At 41.1% G+C, this 22,878-nt stretch overlaps 2 protein-coding genes across 3 annotated transcripts; both read left to right on the top strand.

The window, feature by feature from the left end:
• Positions 1-2,953: 2,953 nt before the first annotated feature.
• On the top strand, positions 2,954-14,935 carry LOC118365510 (tetraspanin-1-like). Of its 2 annotated transcripts, none has more exons than XM_035747780.2 (8): positions 2,954-3,044; positions 6,939-7,014; positions 10,725-10,940; positions 13,014-13,088; positions 13,431-13,538; positions 13,711-13,836; positions 14,206-14,298; positions 14,496-14,935. In XM_035747780.2, exons 2-8 carry the CDS (start codon positions 6,958-6,960, stop codon positions 14,553-14,555), a joined length of 735 nt encoding a protein of 244 aa, XP_035603673.1. In that variant the 5' UTR covers positions 2,954-3,044; positions 6,939-6,957; the 3' UTR covers positions 14,556-14,935. The 2 variants fall into 2 exon arrangements, with proteins under 2 accessions (XP_035603673.1, XP_035603672.1); XM_035747779.2 differs by having other exon boundaries at positions 2,966-3,083.
• A 3,475-nt stretch (positions 14,936-18,410) lies between these two features.
• Positions 18,411-21,684, top strand: LOC118365804 (tetraspanin-16-like). Its single transcript, XM_035748157.1, has 6 exons — positions 18,411-18,452; positions 19,500-19,688; positions 19,851-19,925; positions 20,869-20,976; positions 21,111-21,266; positions 21,364-21,684. The coding sequence occupies exons 1-6, from the start codon at positions 18,411-18,413 to the stop codon at positions 21,481-21,483; spliced, it is 690 nt and encodes a 229-aa protein (XP_035604050.1). The 3' UTR covers positions 21,484-21,684.
• The last annotated feature ends 1,194 nt before the right edge of the window (positions 21,685-22,878 follow it).

The raw sequence follows: 22,878 nt of genomic DNA, 5'->3' as shown, positions 1-22,878 counted from the left end.
TGATATAGAGTACAGTATATACGTATACATATGAGATGAATAATGTAGGGTATATAAACATTATATTAGGTAGCATTGTTTAAAGTGGCAAGTGATATATTTTACACAATTTCCCATCAATTCCCATTATTAAAGTGGCTGGAGTTGAGTCAGTGTGTTGGCAGCAGCCACTCAATGTTAGTGGTGGCTGTTTAACAGTCTGATGGCCTTGAGATAGAAGCTGTTTTTCAGTCTCTCGGTCCCAGCTTTGATGCACCTGTACTGACCTCGCCTTCTGGATGATAAGCGGGGTGAACAGGCAGTGGCTCGGGTGGTTGTTGTCCTTGATGATCTTTATGACCTTCCTGTGACATCGGGTGGTGTAGGTGTCCTGGAGGGCAGGTAGTTTGCCCCCGGTGATGCGTTGTGCAGACCTCACTACCCTCTGGAGAGCCTTACGGTTCTGGGCGGAGCAGTTGCCGTACCAGGCGGTGATACAGCCCGACAGGATGCTCTCGATTGTGCATCTGTAGAAGTTTGTGAGTGCTTTTGGTGACAAGCCGAATTTCTTCAGCCTCCTGAGGTTGAAGAGGCGCTGCTGCGCCTTCTTCACGATGCTGTCTGTGTGGGTGGACCAATTCAGTTTGTCTGTGATGTGTACGCCGAGGAACTTAACTTACTACCCTCTCCACTACTGTTCCATCGATGTGGATAGGGGGGTGTTCCCTCTGCTGTTTCCTGAAGTCCACAATCATCTCCTTCATTTTGTTGACGTTGAGTGTGAGGTTATTTTCCTGACACCACACTCCGAGGGCCCTCACCTCCTCCCTGTAGGCCGTCTCATCATTGTTGGTAATCAAGCCTACCACTGTTGTGTCGTCCGCAAACTTGATGATTGAGTTGGAGGCGTGCGTGGCCACGCAGTCGTGGGTGAACAGGGAGTACAGGAGAGGGCTCAGAACGCACCCTTGTGGGGCCCCAGTGTTGAGGATCAGCGGGGTGGAGATGTTGTTGCCTACCCTCACCACCTGGGGGCGGCCTGTCAGGAAGTCCAGTACCCAGTTGCACAGGGCGGGGTCGAGACCCAGGGTCTCGAGCTTGATGACGAGCTTGGAGGGCACTATGGTGTTAAATGCCGAGCTGTAGTCGATGAACAACATTCTCACATAGGTATTCCACTTGTCCAGATGGGTTAGGGCAGTGTGCAGTGTGGTTGCGATTGCGTCGTCTGTGGACCTATTTGGGCGGTAAGCAAATTGGAGTGGGTCTAGGGTGTCAGGTAGGGTGGAGGTGATATGGTCCTTGACTAGTCCCTCAAAGAACTTCATGATGACGGAAGTGAGTGCTACGGGGCGGGGCGGTAGTCATTTAGCTCAGTTACCTTAGCTTTCTTGGGAACAGGAACAATGGTGGCCATCTTGAAGCATGTGGGAACAGCAGACTGGGATAAGGATTGATTGAATATGTCTGTAAACACACCAGCCAGCTGGTCTGCGCATGCTCTGGGGACGCGGCTGGGGATGCCGTCTGGGCCTGCAGCCTTGCGGGGGTTAACACGTTTAAATGTTTTACTCACGTTGGCTACAGTGAAGGAGAGTCCGCAGGTTTTGGTAGCTGGCCGTGTCAGTGGCACTGTGCTGTCCTCAAAGCGAGCAAAGAGCAAGACATCCTGGTCCGCGACGGGCTGGTTTTCTTTTTGTGATCCATGATGGACAGTAGACCCTGTGTCACGACTCCCACCGAAAGTGGCTCCTCTTCCTGTTCGGGTGGCGCTCGGCAGTTGCCGATCCCTTTTCCCTTTTCTGTTGGTTTTGTCATATTGGTTACACCTGTTTCTTGTTTAGGTTTTAGTTGGGCTATTTAAGCCGGTGATGCCCGCCTTCTTTTGTGCGGGTTTATTTCCTCTGTTTGTGTTTGTGCGATTTTCTTGTTTTTCTCTGGACTGGTTGAGTCCTGTTTTTGGGCCGGTCTTTGTTATGCGCCTGGTGTTTTGGCGTGACCGTTTTCCTGCGCTGGAATAAAAAACAATTGTCCTTTACCCTCTGTTCCCTGCGCCTGACTCCGCACCCACTACTCATAGAAGTGCGTTACACCCTGCCACATACCTCTTGCGTCTGAGCCGTTGAATTGCGACTCTACTTTGTCTCTATACTGACGCTTAGCTTGTTTGATCACCTTGCGGAGGGAATAGCTACACTGTTTGTATTTGGTCATGTTACCAGTCACCTTGCCCTGATTAAAAGCAGTGGTTTGCGCTTTCAGTTTCGCGCGAATGCTGCCATCAATCCAGTTTCTGGTTTGGGAATGTTTTAATAGACGCTGTGGGTATGACATCACCGATGCACTTGCTAATAAATGTTAGATTTAATTCAACAGGCATTGTTTCAGCTGGTAGGATTATCATCGAAGGCGGTGAATTGTAAAATCAAAGTTAATCTTGTTATTATACGTTTATTCCAATTGACCTCCTCCAAATTCCTCCATCACTGTCACTCTGGGTATTTTTAAAGCTCAACCCAGATTCCTGCATGATTGTGGAAGTTTACATTTCATTAGAGGCTGTCATAGGAAGACTTTGGTCAACGTCTGAGCAAATTTCTAAGCAAGAGAAACATTCCGACTGATGAATTATCCTCTGTCTGCAAAACAATGACTTCAATGGAACTGAAAGTCAGGTCTTAAAAGTATGTTAATTAAATCTAACATTTTCTTAAAAATCCATAGATATGTTCTTTCTCTGCTTCCATAACATTCACATCTCCAAAAGCCCACTTTAATATACAGTGATGCCACAGGTAAAAATGGTGATAGAAGAATGTGCTTATGCCTGTGTTTATGTAGCTGTAACATGGCTGTGACACTCCCTCAGGTGGGCCTTCTACTCCACAGGGAAGTGAGCTCCTTGCCTCTGAAACCTGCCTCACTCCCACCTGTTTGCCTCACCACGCCCCCTCCCTCACTGTTTATAACCAACCTGCAGCCACCGAGAAGCACGGGGAGAGAACGAGAGAGTTTGTGTGTAGAAGAGAGAAAAACGCAGTACAGGTCACTCTCCGAGGACACAGGTAAATTAGCCACATTCGCTCTCCATCACCCCAGTGAAGGTAAGGCTCAGTCTCAACGAAACCTGTTGTACCACTCCACTGTAGGGTATACTATTGTAAATGAGAATAACAAGGGTTGACTCATCTGGTTGTTGAAAATGCTCAATAGAGTAGTAATTTGATGTTGCGTTTTATATTCTCCTGTAGTCAGGTGCACTGACAAAAATTAATTATTTGTTCCTCTCCGGAGACCTTGACTCAAGCCTCTAATTATTCCTCTCTATAACCAGGTTGCCATCCAACCGTTTTAGGAGAGTTTAGTAGATGTCGGATTTTAAAAATTCACAGGCCTAATGGCAACATAACATTTTTCGGTAAACTTTCAAAATGTCGACAAAACAAAATACACTAGACAAGATGAGACCTTTTTGTGTCGTTAAAATAAATTATGCGATTAATGGTGTTAATGGTGGAAACGCTTTTATGCGCAAATATTGATATAATAACCATCATATCGAAGGAAATTTGGGAGTCACGCGATGATTTGTAGTCCCACACCACGATTTTGTCGGTAAAGCATGAACTGTATTAGGTTACAGATTAAATCTATTATGAATTTAACAGGGTGGTGATAGTGAAAGCTGTTGAGCTTGATGCGCCTTCCCAACAAATATCGAGGGTCTTATTATGGTGACATGATAATCGATGCTTTGCTGCCGTTACATTTTTTTACATTTTAAATCTCGCTCTTTTGTCCATAATAATCTCATGCGTACGCTTTAGCACGTGCCAATACCAGAGTGGACACATTTACTATAGAGCTCCACAATGGAGGCGTCATAATACCCATAAAAGCCAGCAGTCAAACAGGAAAATGGTTCCGATCACTTTTCCACCATTCATTTTTCCCCATAGGGGATTTTTAGAAACACTTGTTTCATGCTGTGGTACTTTATGTAGACAAAGGCACTTTTTTTGTGAGACAACCACCAGTAGAGTTGAAAATGGGATGGAAACTGATTTAACTGCAAGGTATATGTTTATGTGCACTACATTGCACGCATAGCCTTTTATCTGCAGCAAGCAAATTTGATGGATTCACATCTCTGCTGGGAAAATGTGCAGAGTTTTTAAACACATTTTAGGATATTTGAATGAAAATCTGTCGCCAATTGGATGGAAACATAGCTCATGACATCCTTTTAGATTTGTCCAGTGTTTAAAGTTTTAGCACGCTCAGCTCAGACAGAGTCTGACAACGGGTTGTCTCTGTGAGTGAATTACTGTGTATATTCTTTCTGACAATTATTTAGATTTGTCCTTGTGGAATGGAATATTTTCATGTATTACCATTAAGCCCAAAACCCCATAACTCAAAGCACTACCCTTGGGCTCATGAGGAAACCCATCTTCAACAATGTAATCCTTCATACATTTCAAACTTTACCATTTTGGAGTAGACTACATGTTAGGAATTGTCATTGAACCATATTAGGTCAACTGTTACACGTGATGACAGCTGACTGAGATAAAGCTTTGATAAATATGATGTCTTTCCTGTCTTTCCTCTAGTCGTTAATTGGCATGTTCGTCAACAGGGATTTGCTATCTTGATCATCATTCCGGGAAATGTTTGTCACCAGGTCACTGGCTTCCTTGTGGATGAATTCATTATCCCGGTCTTCATGACTGAATACCACATTACTCCGAACATGAAATCAACAAAGCTATGCCACTCACTGTGTCATATTATTCAGCAGATTAAAGAATACTTTCCTGAAATTCACCTGATCATTGTATCTATTGATTTCGTTTTTAGGTTACTCTTGTCTAAATGATGTTCTTTACATTGGGATTGTGGGTTATTTAGCTGCTTTGTGTTTATTGCATTTTCATTTTCAAAGCATGTAAAGTCTTAAGGTCCATAGCTACTGTATATTATACTCACATTCGTGTCAATTTATTTTTCAAAACATGAAAGGACCAATATTATGTGTCGACTCATTACAATACAGTGCCCTGAGGTTGTAATTCACTGTCTAGCTCAAAATGGCAGTCCTCAACATTTCTGGTGGTGTCTTTGTACTGTGTGTTGATGGCTCTTGGCTGGGATGTTTTGTTAGTCATTTGCATGTGACTGGTTGTTTTACATCACTAGGCTAACTATGGACTCTGCTGTTGCCTATGGCTTTGTGAAGGCAGAAAATGAGTGGCCACTTGCAGGAAAAACTCCATGAATGAACGAGGGAAAACCAATTCAGGATATTTACTATGGCCACTTCATATGACTAACCTGATGCTCATGGCTAAACATTGAGACAGTGATAAACATCCTGACGTTTAGCATCCGTCTCTCAGTACTTGTACTGTATGCCGATGCCATTTCACGTTCTAAGTACTCTATCTGGGACCGTATAAGATAAACACACTATTATGGATACTTTAATCAGGAAATCAGAAAGAAAATGACATACATGTCAATCAGAAACTCCTTGACATAGTTCACTGTCACACTACTGCTGCTACTGTTCTGTTATTGCTGTTATTAAGAGTACAGTACAAACTAGCTGTCGTTTAGTCACTCAATCACTGTTCCCATCGTATGGGGTCATATGCAGTCAGACACACTAGGGACAGACAGTCCTAAACACACATAGTGATAAAGGGCACCACATGGGGTCATAAAACAGAGCAGGATGAGATGATCCACAGATGGTTTAACTAGCAAAACAGTGTGTGTGTGTGTGTGTGTGTGTGTGTGTGTGTGTAATGGGCTCCTGTGTTTTAATAAGCCGTTGATTGACACTGAGGGCGAGGAAGATAAAGTTCCTTTCAATTTCCTTGTACAGCCTGGACAGGTGATGGACACTGTTCTCATCTGAATAGCAGACCATGTTGAACATTTTGATAGTTTTCTTGTAATTAGATGTCTTTTGCATTGAACATTTAGTGGCCCCAGGTGGAAGAGGGTTTTCAGACATCAAGTGAATTACTGTGTATACTCTTTCTGACAATTAGGCTTTGGGACTGGCCTGCCTCTTTTTAAAAAATTATTCCGTTTAGGGGCCAATTAATTTGTTTAGGGGCCCATTTAAATGAAAATACAGTGGGACATGCTGCTTAGTTGTTGCCTTTGGACTTTCCTTAATTCTAAAGCAAAGGCTCACTTAACTCTTGTTGGTGTTGGGAAAGTGGACTACAGTAAATGTCATATGACATTAGTAAAAAGGGAAAAAAAAGCAAGGGCGCTCTTGACTGTTCAAGGACGAAATGGTGATAGGGAGGCTGGCGTTTCCCCCCACTCTTACTGTAGATGACAAAGGGCTGGTTTCCTGCTAACAAGTCAAGAGACAACAGCATCAGGGATTGTGTAGAACTGATAATCTGTCACCTAATTAGCCAGACATAGCAACTCATTGCAAATGGCACGGAACAAATCTGTAGTAGAGAAATGCTTTGTCTTTGTTGTTTGACAAAATATATATTTGCTTCGTTAGTGACTGATTGTGTCCACAAAACCATTACTGTCACCTTCCAATATCATTCAATATGACTCAAATGTTTTTTCAGGAGGTGTAGAAAGTTTCCTGGTGTAAGTTTGCAAAATAAGATTGACCAAAACCCTCAACATACAATTTCCAAAATGTCATTGATAAATAACATAAGAAGTCCATCATTTAGCTGTTATGTTAAGATAGTACTTCCCAAATGAATTAAAGAGAACCTTTGGTCATTATGCTTCCTCCTCTAGACAGTAGGCTAAAGACATAGGCAGTAGATTTAGTTCAGACTTTTGACCTCTGATCTCATCTTAATGATTCAGAAGTCTCATAGAATAACATTATAATCATTACCATAGATGATTATTCATAACAATGTTCCCTTTCTCACCGTTTTACTCTTCTTTTCTTCCAGGCAGAATAATTCATCAAGAATGGGTTGCTTCGGATTTCTCAAAGTCATGATGTTTGTCTTTAATGGCATCATCTTTGTAAGTTGGAGATGTTTTCATCTTTTTGAGTAAATTATTGATGATAAAAGCAACAGAGTTCAGTTATGCTTCACAATAATGAATTTGAAGGCAATCAGAACACTCCTTATCGATCCTTATCACTTACCACTCCTTATCCTTATTCTGTGTCCCAGAAAAATCAAATCTAATTTGCAATGTGAAAAAGTTATGAGAACATGAAGCATACGGACAGACATTTGTTGTGGTTTTACTACTTTTTACGACACAGACATGTCATTTTGGACCAGATAAATAAGATTAGGCACAGAGTAGAACAGTGTGATGTGCTGCAAGGTAAATGCAGCATGAATGTCAGAGAATGTGACGGAGCTATTAAAGAAATAAATAAATGTTTCATTTTACTGGAAAATACCTATGTAGACATAAAAAATGATGAAAAGAGAAATGTAGAACGTATTCATACCTCTTGACTTTTTCCACATTTTGTTGTTACAGCCCGAATTCCAAATGGAATAAATAAAATACAAAATCTCACCCATCGACACACAATACCCCATAACAACAAACTGAAAACATGCTTTTAGAAATGTGACAATTTAGTGAAAATGAAATACAGAAATATCTAATTTATGTACACTACCATTCACAAGTTTGGGATCACTTAGAAATGTCCTTGTTATTGACAAAAAACACCTTTGTCCATTGAAATAACATCAAATTGATCAGACATAGAGTGTAGACGTTGTAAATGACTATTGTAGCTGGAAACGGAAGATTTTTAATGGAATATCTACATAGGCGTACAGAGGCCCATTATCAGCAACCATCCTTCCTGTGTTCCAATGGCACGTTGTGTTAGCTAATCCAAGTTTATCATTTTAAAAGGCTAATTGATCATTAGAAAACCCTTTTGCACAGCTGAAAACTGTTCTGATTTAAAGAAGCAATCAACTGGCTTTCTTTAGACTAGTTGAGTATCTGGAGCATCAGCATTTGTGGGTTTGATTACAGGCTCAAAATGGCCAGAAACAAAGCACTTTCTTCTGAAAGTTGTCAGTTTATTCTTGTTCTGAGAAATGAAGGCTATTCCGTGCGAGAAATTGCCAAGAAACTTGTACAAAGATGTGTACTACTCCCTTTACAGAAGAAAGTGCTTTGTTGCTGGTCAGTTTTTTGAACCCACATATGCTGATTCTCCGGATAGTCTAAAGAAGGCCAGTTGTATTGCTAGTTTAATCAGAACAACAGTTTTTAGCTGTGCTAACATAATTGCCAAAGGGTTTTCTAATGATCAATTAGCCTTTTTAAATGATAAACTTGGATTACCTACACAATGTGACATCATGTCAGTGATTCTCTCGTTAACACAGGTTTGAGTGTTGACGAGGACAAGGCTGGAGATCACTCTGTCATGCTGATTGAGTTCGAATAACAGACAGGAAGCTTCAAAAGGAGGGTGGTGCTTGGAATCATTGTTCTTCCTCTGTCAATCATGGTTACCTGCAAGGAAACACGTGCCGTCATCATTGCTTTGCACAAAAAGGGCTTCACAGGCAAGGATATTGCTGTCAGTAAGATTGCACCTAAATCAACCATTTATCGGATCATCAAGAACTTCAAGGAGAGCGGTTCAATTGTTGTGAAGAAGGCTTCAGGGCGCCCAAGAAAGTCCAGCAAGCGCCAGGACCATCTCCTAAAGTTGATTCAGATGCGGGATCGGGGCACCACCAGTATAGAGCTTGCTCAGGAATGGCAGCAGGCAGGTGTGAGTGCACAGTGAGGCGAAGACTTTTGGAGGATGGCCTGGTGTCAAGAAGGGCAGCAAAGAAGCCACTTCTCTCCAGGAAAAACATCAGGGACAGACTGATATTCTGCAAAAGGTACAGGGATTGGACTGCTGGAAACTGGGGTAAAGTCATTTTCTCTGATGAATCCCCTTTCCGATTGTTTGGGGCATCCGGAAGAAAAGCTTGCCCAGAGAAGACAAGGTGAGTGCTACCATCAGTCCTGTGTCATGCCAACAGTAAAGCATCCTGAGACCATTCATGTGTGGGGTTGCTTCTCAGCCAAGGGAGTGGGCTCACTCACAATTTTGCCTAAGAACACAGCCATGAATAAAGAATGGTACCAACACATCCTCCGAGAGCAACTTCTCCCAACCATCCAGGAACAGTTTGATGACGAATAATGCCTTTTCCAGTATGATGGAGCACCTTGACATAAGGCAAAAGTGATAACTAAGTGGCTCGGGGAACAAAACAACAATATTTTGGGTCCAACTCCCCAGACCTTAATCCCATTGAGAACTTGTGGTCAATCCTCAAGAGGCAGGTGGACAAACAAAAACCCACAAATTCTGACAAACCCCAAGCATTGATTATGCAAGAATGGGCTGCCATCAGTCAGGATGTGGCCCAGAAGTTAATTGACAGCATGCCAGGGCGGATTGCAGAGGTCTTGAAAAAGAAGGGTCAACACTGCAAATATTGACTCTTTGCATTAACTTCATGTAATTGTCAATAAAACACTTTGACACTTATGAAATGCTTGTAATTATACTTCAATATTCTATAGTAACATCTGACAAAAAATATCTTAAGACACTGATGCAGCAAACTTTGTGAAACTTAATATTTGTGTCATTCTCAAAACTTTTGGCCATGACTGTAGGAAGAAACACAGTTGTCTATGTAAGGTCCCACAGTTAACAGTATATGTCAGAGCATAAACCTTACCATGAAGTCCAAGGAACTCTCCGAAATAGATGCATCATCACAAGTCTATCTGGGGAAGGGTATAAAACAATTTCAAGACTGGTGAAAGTTGCCAAGTGCACAGTATGGGACTACTCAGATTCTGCCTAGATCTGTCCGTCCAACCAAAATGAACAACCGGGCAAGAACCTTGGTCAGGGAGGTGACCAAGAACCCAATGACCACTCTGACAGAACTACAGTGTTCCTTGGCTGACAACCTGCCAGAGGGATAAGTCTCTACAGCACTTCACCAATCTCGGCTTGATGGGAGAGTGGCCGAACAGAAGCCACTCCTGAGAAAAAGGCACATGACAGCACACCTGGAGTGAAAAACTCTGAGATCATTAAAAGGTTCTGTGGTCTGATGAGACAATAATGTATTTATTTGGCCTGAATGCAAAGCGCTATGTCTGGAGAAAGCCAGGCACAGCTCATCACCCATCTAACACCATCTCTACTGTGAAGCATGGTGGTGGAAGCATTATGCTATGAGGATGCTTTTCAGTGGCAGGGACTGGGAGACTGGTAAGGATAGATGGAACAATGAATGGAGCCTAATACAGGCAAATCCTTAATGAGAACCTGCTTCAGATGTGCAAATGACCTTAGACTGGGGTGATGATTTACGTTCCAACAGGACCATGACCGCAAGCATACACCCAAGCATTTGAATATGAAGAATAGAATATATGAAAGTCCTAAAGTGGCCCAGCCAAAGCATTGACTCAAGTGTGTGAATACTTACATACAGTAAATGGGATTTCTGTATGTAAATGGGTGAGGAAAAAAAATCAATTTAATCCATTTAGAATTCCGGCTGTAACAAAACCAAATGTGGAATAAGTCAAGGGGCATGAATACTTTCAGAAGGCACTATATGTGCATGTTAGGTAAGACACAAAGGGCAGCAGTTGATGTGGTCTTCATTGAATGAATGGAAACCACCCAACAATGCTATGCTCTCTTCCCCCAGTTGGCGGGCGCTGCCATCCTGGGCGTGGGGATCTGGGTGAAGGTGGACAGCGGCTCGATCCTGGGGTTCCTCAAGGGTATAAAAGACGCTCCGGCGGAGATGAACCAGATCCTAAATGTGGGCTACCTGTTGATTGCTGTGGGGGCCGTGCTGCTGATCGTAGGTTTCCTGGGCTGCTGTGGTGCCATGAAGGAGAGCAGGTGTATGCTGCTCATGGTAGGTCACCTAAAACATGAGCTATTTGTTATATGTGCTATGTTGTCACCAATGTGATTGACAATGACTCAGTCAACAAGCTTGATTATCAAGCTACTCATTTCTCCTTTCAGAACTTTCTACAGTAGAGTAGGTAGCTACACTGGTAAATGCAACAATTTCATACAAGGAAATCAGTCAATTGAAATCAATTCGTTAGGCCCTAATCTATGGATTTCACATGACTGGGAATACAGATATGCATCTGTTGGATACCTAAAAAAAAGGTGTGGATCAGAAAACCAGTCAGTATCTGGTATGTCCACCATTTGCCTTATGCAGGGCGACAACTACTTCGCATATAATTTTTTTCTCCCCAATTTTGTGATATCCAATTCCTGTGATATGCAATTAGTGTACGGATTCGGGAGAGGCAAAGGTCGAGAGCCACATGTCCTCCAAAACACGACCAGTCTCGCTTAACCCAGAGGCCAGCTGCACCAATGTGTCGGAGGAACACCGTACAGCTGGCGACTGAAGTCAGTGTGCATGCACCCGGCCACCACAAGGAGTTGTTAGAGCACGATGGGACAAGGACATCCTAGCCGGCCAAACCCTCCCCTAACCTGGGCGACGCTGGGTCAATTGTGCACCGCTTCATGGGTCTCCCAGTCGCGGCTGGCTGCGACACAGCCCGGGATACGGACACGAACCCGGATCTGTAGTGAAGCCTCTAGCACTGCGATGCAGTGCCTTAGACTGCTGCGCCACTCGGGAGGCCCTTCCTTCGCATAGAGTTGATCAGGCTGTGGAATGATGTCCCACTCCTCTTAAATGGCTGTGCAAAGTTGCTGGATAGTGGCAAGAACTGGATCAAGCTGTCGTACATGCCTATCCAGAGCATCCCAAATGTGCTTAATGGTTGACATGTCTGGTGAGTATGCAGACCATGGAAGAACTGGGACATTTTCAGCTTCCAGGAATTTTGTACAGATCCTTGCGACATGGGGCTGTGCATTATCATGCTAAAACATTAGGTGATGGCGGCAGATGAATGGCACAACAATGGGCCTCAGGATCTCGTCACGGTATCTCTGTGCATTCAAATTTCCATCGATAAAACGCAATTGTGTTTGTTGTCCGTAGCTATGCCGGCCCATACCATAACCCCACCGCCACCATGGGGCACTCTATTCACAACGTTGACATCAGAAAACCACTTGCCCACATGACGCCATCTGCCCGGTACAGTTGAAACCGGGATTCAACCATGAAGAGCATACTTCTCCAGCATGCCAGTGGGCATTAAAGAGGAGCATTTGCCCACTGAAGTTGGTTATGATGCCAAACTGCAGTCGGGTCAAGACCCTGGTGAGGACGACGAGCATGCAGATGAGCTTCCCTGAGACAGTTTCTGACAGTTTGTGCAGAAATTCTTTGGTTGTGCAAACCCACAGTTTCATCAGCTGTCTGGGTGGCTGGTCTTAGACAATCCCGCAGGTGAAGAAGCCAGATGTGGAGGTCCTGGGCTGGTGTGGTTACACGTGGTCTGCGGTTGTGAGGCCGTTTGGACCTACTCCCAAATCCCGTAAAACAACGTTGGAGGCGGCTTATGGTAGAGAAATGAACATTACATTCTCTGGCAACAGCTCTGGTGGACATTCCTGCAGTCAACATGCCAATTGCATGTTCCCTCAACTTGAGACATCTGTGGCATTGTGTTGTGTGACAACTGCACATTTTAGAGTGGCTTTTTATTGTCCACAGCACAAGGTGCACCTGTGTAATGACCATGCTGTTTAATCAGATTCTTGATATGCCACACCTGTCAGGTGGATGGATTATCTTGGCAAAGGAGAAATGCTTACTAACAGGGATGTAAACAAATTTCTGCACAAAATTTGAGAGAAATAAGCTTTTGTACATATGGAACATTTCTGGGATCTTTTTTTATTTCATGACCAAAACTTTACATGTTGTGTTTTACATTTTTGTTCAGTATAAATGAAATGTGTGTAAATGCACTGTAATCTGTTTTCTCAGTTCAACCACTCAATCTCTCTTTCTTATTGTCTCCTTTTCCTCTTTTTCTAGTTCTTTGTGATTGTGTTGGTGGTGTTCATTGCAGAGGTGGCTGGAGCAGTGGTTATCCTGGTGTTTAAACCCTTGGTAAGCGTACATTAGGTTAATTCGCTCTCCTCATATTGCTAAAGGGGGTTACAGACTGTCTGTGGAGAATTTGATGAAAAGACTACACTCTTAGAAAAGAAGGTGCTGTCTAGAATCTAAAAGGGTTATTTGGCTGTCCCTGTAGGATAACCCTTTGAAGAACCCTTTTTGGTTCGAGTTACAACTCTTTTGGGTTTCATGAAAACCTTTTCCACAGAGGGTTCAACATAGAACCCTTTTGGGTTCTACCTAGAACAAAAAGAGTTATCCTATGGGGACAGCCGAATAACCCTTTTGGAACCCTTTTTTCTAAGAGTGTGTGATTTGTGTTATGTCTTTCAGGCAGGTCAGTTGATTGAGAAACTGGGAACCAAAGTGGTTCAGAACATTAGGAAGGACTATGGAGAAAATTCAGACGTCACCGCTCTCTGGAATGCTACTATGGATACGGTACTTTACAATATCCTGCCGGCCTGTTTTCATACCTTGGAAATGTGATGTTAGGCCTGCAAATAATGTCTCAAATAACATTACGTCATTTATATTTGCTTGTGTATTAGACATCTTATTTAGTTTTTCAACAGAACTGTTCTAATGAGATCTGTCTCTGTGTCCACTCTAGCTAAAGTGCTGTGGATTCTACAACTATACAGACTTCACAGACTCTCCATTTGAAAAATACACCCATCTCTATCCTCAACAGTGCTGCCACAGTGCTGATTTAAGCTCTTGTGATGATACAAGTGCTGTATGTTAAGTTCATGTTTTAAGTATCCCTATATTTCTGTTATAACGGTGATATCACTGTTTAGTACGCCTGCGCAGTAGTATAACTGTTGATGGAACTGGCCTGAGTGTAATGGTGACGATATACGGTGAAGTAAACCTTGTTAAACTGGAACCTAGTCGTTGTATCATTTTGAGTTAACACTGTAGTCAGTGCGGGTCCAAACTTGGTATGAGCTCTGAACTCATCACCTCAACAAGTTAATCACACTCCATCCATACTCAAACTCATCAATGGAAGGCCCGTTTGAGAATGTAACACACTTTACAGTTGGACACCCAGTGGCCTCACCTGTCTAAATAACTGTATTACATTTGTGTGTCCCCACAGACAATCATCGGCTGCTTCCCAAAGCTTATGCAACTGATTGATAAAAACACTATTGTCATTGTGGCAGTGGCATTGGGGATCGCTGCCCTTGAGGTACTGTTGATTCCTTCCCTCGCTCTGTCTATTTCAAGGTCACATTCTCTTTTTTTGAAATACCACAAATGTAAATGTAGATGCTTTGATGCAAATTCAACAAAAATAATGTGATGTTGTGTTCAGTTTCATACAGTGGGCTTTGTTTAAAAGTTTAGCATAACCACAGCATTTATTTACTGTTCCTGTTTCCCTAGATGATGGCGATGGTTGTCTCCATGACTTTGTACTGCATAATAGGCTCAAAGAGTGACTGAAAACCAGTGGAGGAGGGAGGGCCATAGAAACACCTGACTGGATGGCATCTCTGGACCCTCCTTAGGACAACTACAGGGATGGATGCATAAGAATCTCTGAAATCACCAAGGCTGAAGAGAAATCTAAGGAAGCTTTGTGATAAGGAAAGGCGTCCCACCACTAAGCCAGTTTAAATTCAATCCTGTACGAGATTATTGGATATGGGAAATGTCTATTTGTATTGAAGTCTTTTATTGTATTGTATACATATTTCACCTAAAAATGATGTTGTCTTACATTTAGATTGCAGCAATACATTGCGTCCTATGTCCATTCCACTCTGCACAGTATCATCAAGGTTTTTATTAAAATAACAATATCAATTCACTGTCAGGAAATATACATGTGCCACTTTTTATAATTGTATTCATTGATTTTCTACAGATGCTACATGCTCTGGAGAATGACTAAAAAGGTTGCAACTTGCAACGCTCTGAAAATAAGTTTAACTGATTTATTGCATTGTAACTATTGTATAATGGCAATGTTTTTAAAATACGTTTAACTCACGTTTTGGTGTCAAAGGCACACATCTTTTCTAGTCCAAGTTCTCTCTAAAATAGTTCAATCTGTGTGGTGTCTATCTGCTGTTGGAAATTCTGTCTTTAGTGTCTTCAGAAAGGATGCAAAACGGAGATTCACCACAGAACAGAGTTACTAAACCCAGAGGCGCAACATCGCGAGACTTCCGGGAACGCTTGCAAACAGACAACCGACCAGGCCGGGGTTTGTGGTTTAAAAAGTTAATGAGATAAATAAAATATAAAGGCACAACGTAGATTCGAGGCAATGTCTTAAGTAGTTGAACATGTTATTACTCCAACCTCGTGAAAGTGACAAACTGACACGTTTTCATTTTCGTCAAAAAACTAAGGAGTGCACATGCGCATTTCGGTGCGAGACGACCGTTAGAGCCGATGACGTTTTCTATGCATGAGTTTAGCTCGCAAGGTCGCCATGACATGAATTCATCCTATTTCTTTAGACTTGAGAAATTTCACTCTAAAAATAACACTATCCATAAGTTAAACATTAATGGTGTTATTACAGATGACCAAAAATGAATCGCTAAATACTGTAGCAATTTTTACAGAAAATTGTATAGCTCTACGTACTGTCAGGAATCCACAGATATGTTTTTTAACTCACTGAATAATGTTCACTCTATCAGTGATATAGAATCTAAACAGTGTGATGAACCCATCAAAGTTGAAGAGATTGTAGTCTATCAAACATCTAAAGAACAATAAATCACCAGGTGTTGATGGAATTACATCAGAATTTTACAAATTATTTTCTGAACACGTAGCTCCCTTCCTATTTGAAGTCTTTTTAGAGAGTATTAAAAACAATGTTCTCCCTCCTACAATGAGTCAGGGGTTAATAACACTGATACCTAAAACCTAAAAAAGAAGTGCTGCTCATCGATAACTGGCGTCCAATTTGTCTTCTTAATAATGACTATAAGATATCACTACTTGCAAAAATAATTCAAGAAGTCCTGGATGCAATCATTGATGAAACACAGTCTGGCTTCATGAGGAACAGACATATTTCTAACAATGTCAGACTAAGACCTAATAACTGAGGATAGCTTCATATTATTTATTAGATTTTTATAAAGCATTTGACACAGTAGAGCATCAGTTTCTCTTCCACTCCCTTGAGAGCCTTGGCTTTGGGGATTTTTTTCTGTAAGGCCATTAAGACTCTCTATGCAAATGGTAACAGCTCTATCAAATTGAAATATGGCAACTCACCTAGATTTGAGTTAAAGAGAGGAATTAGGTAAGGTTGTCCTATCTCTCCGTACCTGTTTTTATTAATCACCCAACTTCTTGCAAATTCTTTAAATAATAGTATATAGTCCTGTACAAGGTATTTCCATATCTGGTTGTATTGTATTTATCATCATTAGTCATTTAGGTCAACATTGAATCATTCAGAGATCCTCACTGAACCTCTGGAGAGAGTTTGCTGCACTGAAAGTAAAGGGGCTGAATAATTTTGCACAATTTTTCAGTTTTTGATTTGTTAAAAAAGTTTGAAATATCCAATAAATGTTGTTCCACTTCATGATTGTGTCCCACTTGTTGTTGATTCTTCACAAAATAATACAGTTTTACATCTTTATGTTTGAAGCCTGAAATGTGGTAAAAGGTCGCAAAGTTCAAGGGGGCCGAATACTTTCGCAAGGCACTGTATATTTAAAAGGTAGAGTCCTAATAACCAAGGCTGAAGGTATCTCTAGACTAACATATGGTGCTCTATCTTTATATCTTGACTGTAAAATAAGCAAGGAGATAGACCAGATGTTTTTCAACTTTCTTTGGAGAAACCGTACCCATTACATTAGGAAAACTGTTGTAATGAACACTTATGAGAATGGTGGACTGAATTTTCTGGACTTTACTTTTTTAAATAATACTTTTAAGATCAATTGGATAAAACAATTCCTAAGAAGACCCACTTCTATCTGGAATTTTATTCCTCATCATGTCTTCTCTACTTTTGGTGGCCTTAACTTCATGTTGTTTTGCAATTATAATATTGACAAAGTTCCAGTGAAACTTTCTGCTTTTCATTGGCAGGTTTTCTTGTCATGGTCCTTAATTTATAAACACAATTTTCCTCCACACAGATATTATATATGGAATAATCGGGATATATTGTATAAAAATACCTCTCTGTCTTTAGAATATTGGTTCCAAAATAATATCCTATTGGTGAGCCAACTGGTAAATGCAGAGGGTCTTTTACTCAGTTATAAAGAATTCTTATCACTTTACAAGGTCCCTGTAACACCTAAAAATGTTGCAATTGTTTTAGATGCCATTCCCTCAGGTGTTGCTATGCTATTCAGGAACATGTCAAGACCTGACCCTCAGAGCCTACCTTCTGTTGACCCTGTTGACTCATCAGTAGGAAAGATTTGTTTCTCTTTTGGTCCATTCAACAACAGAGCGATACGATCCTTGTTTCAGCAGGATGTTGCATTTATACCTTATGTCATGCCTTATTGGAATGGATTTATTGATAATATCTGTTGGAAAAAAGTTGATGTTGCCACACACATAACTACTTATTAACAAAATTAAGGAAGTTTCCTTTAAAATTATTCATAAATATTATCCTGCCAACCACTATATGAAGAAGTTTAAGGAAAACATCAACTCAAATTTCTCCTTTTGTAATGACCACCCAGAAACAGTAGTGCATCTTTTTTGGCATTGTATACATGTAAGAAAACTGTGGCAAGACATCAATAGGTTTATAATTGAACACATTTATGAAGATTTTACACTATTGTAGAGAGATGTACTGTTTGGATTCTTTACATACAATAGAAATAAGCAGAATCATTTTTATGTAATTAATTTCATTATTCTTTAGGCCAAATTTCATATACACAAATGTAAATTTACAAACAGGAAACCCCATTTTCGTGCCTTACAAAAATAAATTGAACTGTATTTTAAGACGGTTAAATGCTCTACTAACAAAAAAGCTGTTAGAATTGTAAGTATATGCATGTCCCTTAAGGTCCTTGTGTAATTGTAATGTGATATTGTACCCCCTAGTTCGATTGTCTATTGTTTGTAATCTATGTATGCTTGTGTTCCCCATGTGCTTTATGTATTGATTTGTTATTAATAAAATATATTTGGAACTATAAAAAAATATATATATTTAAAAAAAAGTCGCCATGACATCGCCTACAAGTGTGATCGGGGATTTCTATTGGAGAAGCAGTTTTATTCTTTCTTCATACTGTACTGGTTTTGACCGCGGTGTGTTGTGACTGGACCGGGAATATGACACCTGATGGCCAGGCAGACACAGACAGTTGGCAGCAAGTAGGCCTTAATAGTAGTAGGCCAAAATCGTCTGGACCTGTTAAAAGTAAGGACAGGCGGTCCTTATTTTTTCATGTGACTACGCTAGCTAATGCTAACGTTAGCTATCTAGCTAAAATGTCACTAGCTAGATAGCTAATTTAACTATAACGTCTAAACCTATAGGGTTGACTAGCTAAGGTAGCTAACTACCAGTAGCAAGCGATCCATAGTCAGGTCACTAACGTTAGCTAGCTACAATAGCTAGTCTAATAGTTAGCTAGCCACGTTAGTTAGCGAACACTAGCCAGCTCGAACTGATTGTTAATGTTAGTTATTAAAGGGAGAATCTTGGATTGGTACATCAATTTTTGTATTTATATATTTTTAATTATTGATACTATTAGCTAGCTATTTACTCTTGACGAATATAAACTCATACATGTATCATGAGCTTAGCGTTAGTTAAACTGCTTTACCACATTTAAACCCAAAAATTGTATTCGCATATCTATTCCATTGTTTGTAAACAATGTACTTTTAAACAAACTCTGTATAGCTTCAAAAATGGGTTAACATTTGGATCTAATGGATGGTCAGTCCTGGCGTCCATAGCTCCATCTATGAATTTGAGAGTCGTTACATTTCTTCAGCCACATCTCTCAACTGTTTACCAACAATGTGTCTCATTAGCCAGTATTATTATAAGCCTATTCTGTTCTGTATCATTTTGTCATATCTTTTCTCCTTTGATTATAGAAGGTCGAATTTGCAAAATGGCTAGACATGACAAACTGTACACATGGATGCGGTATTTGATGTTGCTGCTTGTAAGTAGCTAAATGTTGCCTAGCTAGCAAACAAAGCCCAGTTGAACTGCAAAAGTCAAACACACAGAAGACAGCAACTGCTGTTGTTGCCACTGTAATATTACCTAGCCTGAGAAATCCATCTGGTAAAACATAGAAGAAAAAAACAGGTCCATAACAACTCATGTAATTTATTAGCTGATGATAAAAACTTTTTAAAAAAAATGAAATTAGACCACCATCCTTCTCTCTCCTCCAGATAAGTGGTTTTGTGCTGCTGGGACTTGGCGCATGGATTAGATATGGAGCAGCTACGTTTGTGGATGTCCGGGGCCCCTACTCGTCTCAGCTCAGCTACATCTGTATTGGTATGGGCTCAGTGCGGTCTTTCACGGGTCTCATTGGCTGCTGTGGGGTTTGGAAAGAGAACCACTTCTTTATCATGCTGGTGAGAGACAACAGTTGTGCAGTCAATTTCAAGGCACCAAACAATAATTGTTTTACTGTGTTATACTACTGCAGAGTTGTGAATGTCCCACTCTTTTCCCCCTGCAAGCTACAATAAGAGGCCATATTTGACCTCTCTCTGCATTTTTTGTACCCTGTACAGTTCTTCTTCATCGTGACAATGCTGTTTGTTGCCGAAATCATTGGGACTGTTTTTGTCTTGACGTACCGGAATCTGGTAAGAATAAATGAACATGCTGGCATCTGTATCATCAAGTAGGCAAACCTATATCATAATTTAGAGCACTGTAAATTATTGATTTATATGTTGTCACGTAAAGTAGGCCAGAAGGCTAAACTTGAAAACCTAACCTCTGTCAAAATAAAAAAAGATGGCAGAGCCACAAAAGTTCTTCTGTGCAAGTGTGTTTATTTACAAAGTGATTCCAGAACAAAAACAACAGTACTGCCATCAAACATATACCTTTTGGGCCCGCTAAAAACAATACTGCCCTATCCACAGCACAATCCAAAAATGCCTCTCTATGAACTGAAAGAGAGGCTCCTTTTGTAGGGCTAGCCCCTCCCCTCAGAACAATTAACACAAATTAATTAGGCAATTACCTAAACAAACCTACATTTTACATTTAACTAAAAATACTAATGTATATACATTGCACATGTTTTTTATGAAACAATATCACAATATAACATTTACAAAATTACATCACTACTGACAGTTTCTTTCAATAAGTCCATTTACATTAATGAGCCATTTGGGACAGGCACTACAAAGTCAGCCCATTCCCTTAGCTCGGGTCCTTATCCAGCATACCCGGAAGCTACAGAGATTGAGAGAGAGAGGAACAAACAAACAAACAAACAAACGAGCGAGCTCATCCACAACATCGATAAGTATAATAAATATTGCTTATATTAAATATGAACACTGACACACTGACAAGTGTGAAATGTATGTACTAAGACAGAGAAGTTAACTTGTGTGTCGACCCACATTGTCAACTTATCTGATAACGGAGCAGGGAGGAGTGATGAATGTGTGCATGCGTTAAAGTAACAAATGCTGCCTGCTGCCAGTGACGGACTTCTACGTCACATATGTATGATATAGCCTAGTCAGGCTATGCCTTTCAATAAGCTGTGATGTCTAAATGTGACAGGTTAGATTAGTGGTACGTGATGCAAGCAAGAATTCCCTGATGACTGCCAATATGGGCCCAGCAGCAAAAGACCCAATCTCAACAGCATGGAACACAGTCATGGTCAAGGTGAGAAGCTCTAATTGGGATGGGTCCAAATAGGCTTGGCTTTACTATTTGGTTCCTTTGACCACCAGAGCATCCCAGACAGTAGTTATCACAGCTAATGTCTTTGATGTCTTTATTATTTTTTCATCTCTTAGTTCAAATGCTGTGGTTTTGAGAACTCGACTGGAGATTTCAAGGGCTCTGTGTTCAGTACAACCATGGGTTTGAACTACCCTAAGACTTGCTGCGTGAACAAGACCCTTGCAGACTGTGACGGTATCACCATCACTCCAAGTCTGATCCAACCACAGGTTACCTAACCCAGTGCCTCACTGCACTATGTTGTATCTGTTTGTGCTCTAAATCTGTAAAGCCTTAAGCCAAATGCCCCCTGTGTGTTTCCCCCAGAGCTGCTTTGGTAAGGTCATTACAGTGGTCAGAGAGCAGAGTGTCATCCTGGGATCAGCAGCTGGCTGCATATGTATGATGGAGGTATACTATGGGAGAATCTCAATTGGTTTTGCTTGACTCCTCGCGTCGTCTCTTCCGTCCTCTCCTCACCTGATGAAAAGATGGCGCCGAAGAACATAGCTGACATTTTACATTCTCCCAACCAATTGTGCTATTTTGTTAGTTTTTTAAAAGTTTTGTGTAACTTATTTTTCAACTTATTGTGTGCATAATGTTGCTTCTACTGTCTCTTATACCGAAAATAACTTCTGGACATCAGAACAGCGATTACTCATTGTGGACTGGAAGAAACTTCTTCCTTTAATGTGTCTGATGAGAAGGATATCCTGTTTTCACTGGAACTGGCCCAGATCCCTGCCTTTTGCGTGAAGAAAAGATGAAGGAAAAGGGGCCGCAGATCGGGCAGCCTTCTGAGAATCCGTAGGCAAGCGAGTAAACTCCCACTGCCATCCGTTCTTCTTGCTAACATGCAATCATTGGAAAATAAAACTGATGACCTATGATTAAGATCCTACCAATGGGACATTAAAAAACGGTAACATCTTATGTTTCACTGAGATGTGGCTGAACGATAAGGAATATAGAGCTAGTGGAATTTTCCAAGCACCGGCAGAACAGAGACGCTATCTCTGGTAAGACGAGGGGTGGGGGTGTGTGTCTTTGTCAATAACAGCTGGTGCGCGATGTCTAATATTAAAGATGTTTCGAGGTATTGCTCGCCTGAGTTAGAGTACCTTATGATAAGCTGTAGACCACACTATCTACCAAGAGAGTTCTTATCTATATTATTCGCAGCCGTCTATTTACCACCACAGAACGAAGCTGGCACTAAGAACGCACTCAACCAACTCTAAGGCCATAAGCAAAGAGGAAATGCTCACCCAGAAGCGGTGCTCCTAGTGGCTGGGACTTTAATGCAGGCAAACTTAAATCAGTTTTACAATTTTTTTACCATGTCACATGTGCAACCAGAGAAAAATAATCCTAGACCACCTTTACTCCACACACAGAGATGCATACAAAGTTCTCCCCCGCCCTCCATTTGACAAATTTGACGATAATTATATTCTCCTGATTCCTGCTTACAAGCAAAAACTAAAGCAGGAAGTACCAGTGACTCGCTCAATACGGAAGTGGTCTGATGACGCGGGTGCTACACTACAGGACTGTTTTGCTAGCACAGACTGGAATATGTTCTTAGATTCATCCAATGGCATTGAGGAGTACACCACCTCAGTCATCTTTTTCATCAATAAGTACATCGACGACGACGTCGTCCCCACAGTGACTGTATGTACAGTGGGGCAAAAAAGTATTTAGTCAGCCAACAATTGTGCAAGTGCTCCCACTTAAAATGATGAGGCCTGTAATTTTCATCATAGGTACATTTCAACTATGACAGACAAAATGAGAAGAAAAAATCCAGAAAATCACATTGTAGGATTCTTAATG

The sequence above is a fragment of the Oncorhynchus keta genome, chromosome 32 (assembly GCF_023373465.1).
Source record: "Oncorhynchus keta strain PuntledgeMale-10-30-2019 chromosome 32, Oket_V2, whole genome shotgun sequence".
Taxonomy (NCBI): Eukaryota; Metazoa; Chordata; class Actinopteri; order Salmoniformes; family Salmonidae; genus Oncorhynchus; species Oncorhynchus keta.
The sequence above is the reverse complement of the archived record's forward strand: the minus strand, read 5'-3'. Positions and strand labels throughout refer to the sequence as shown.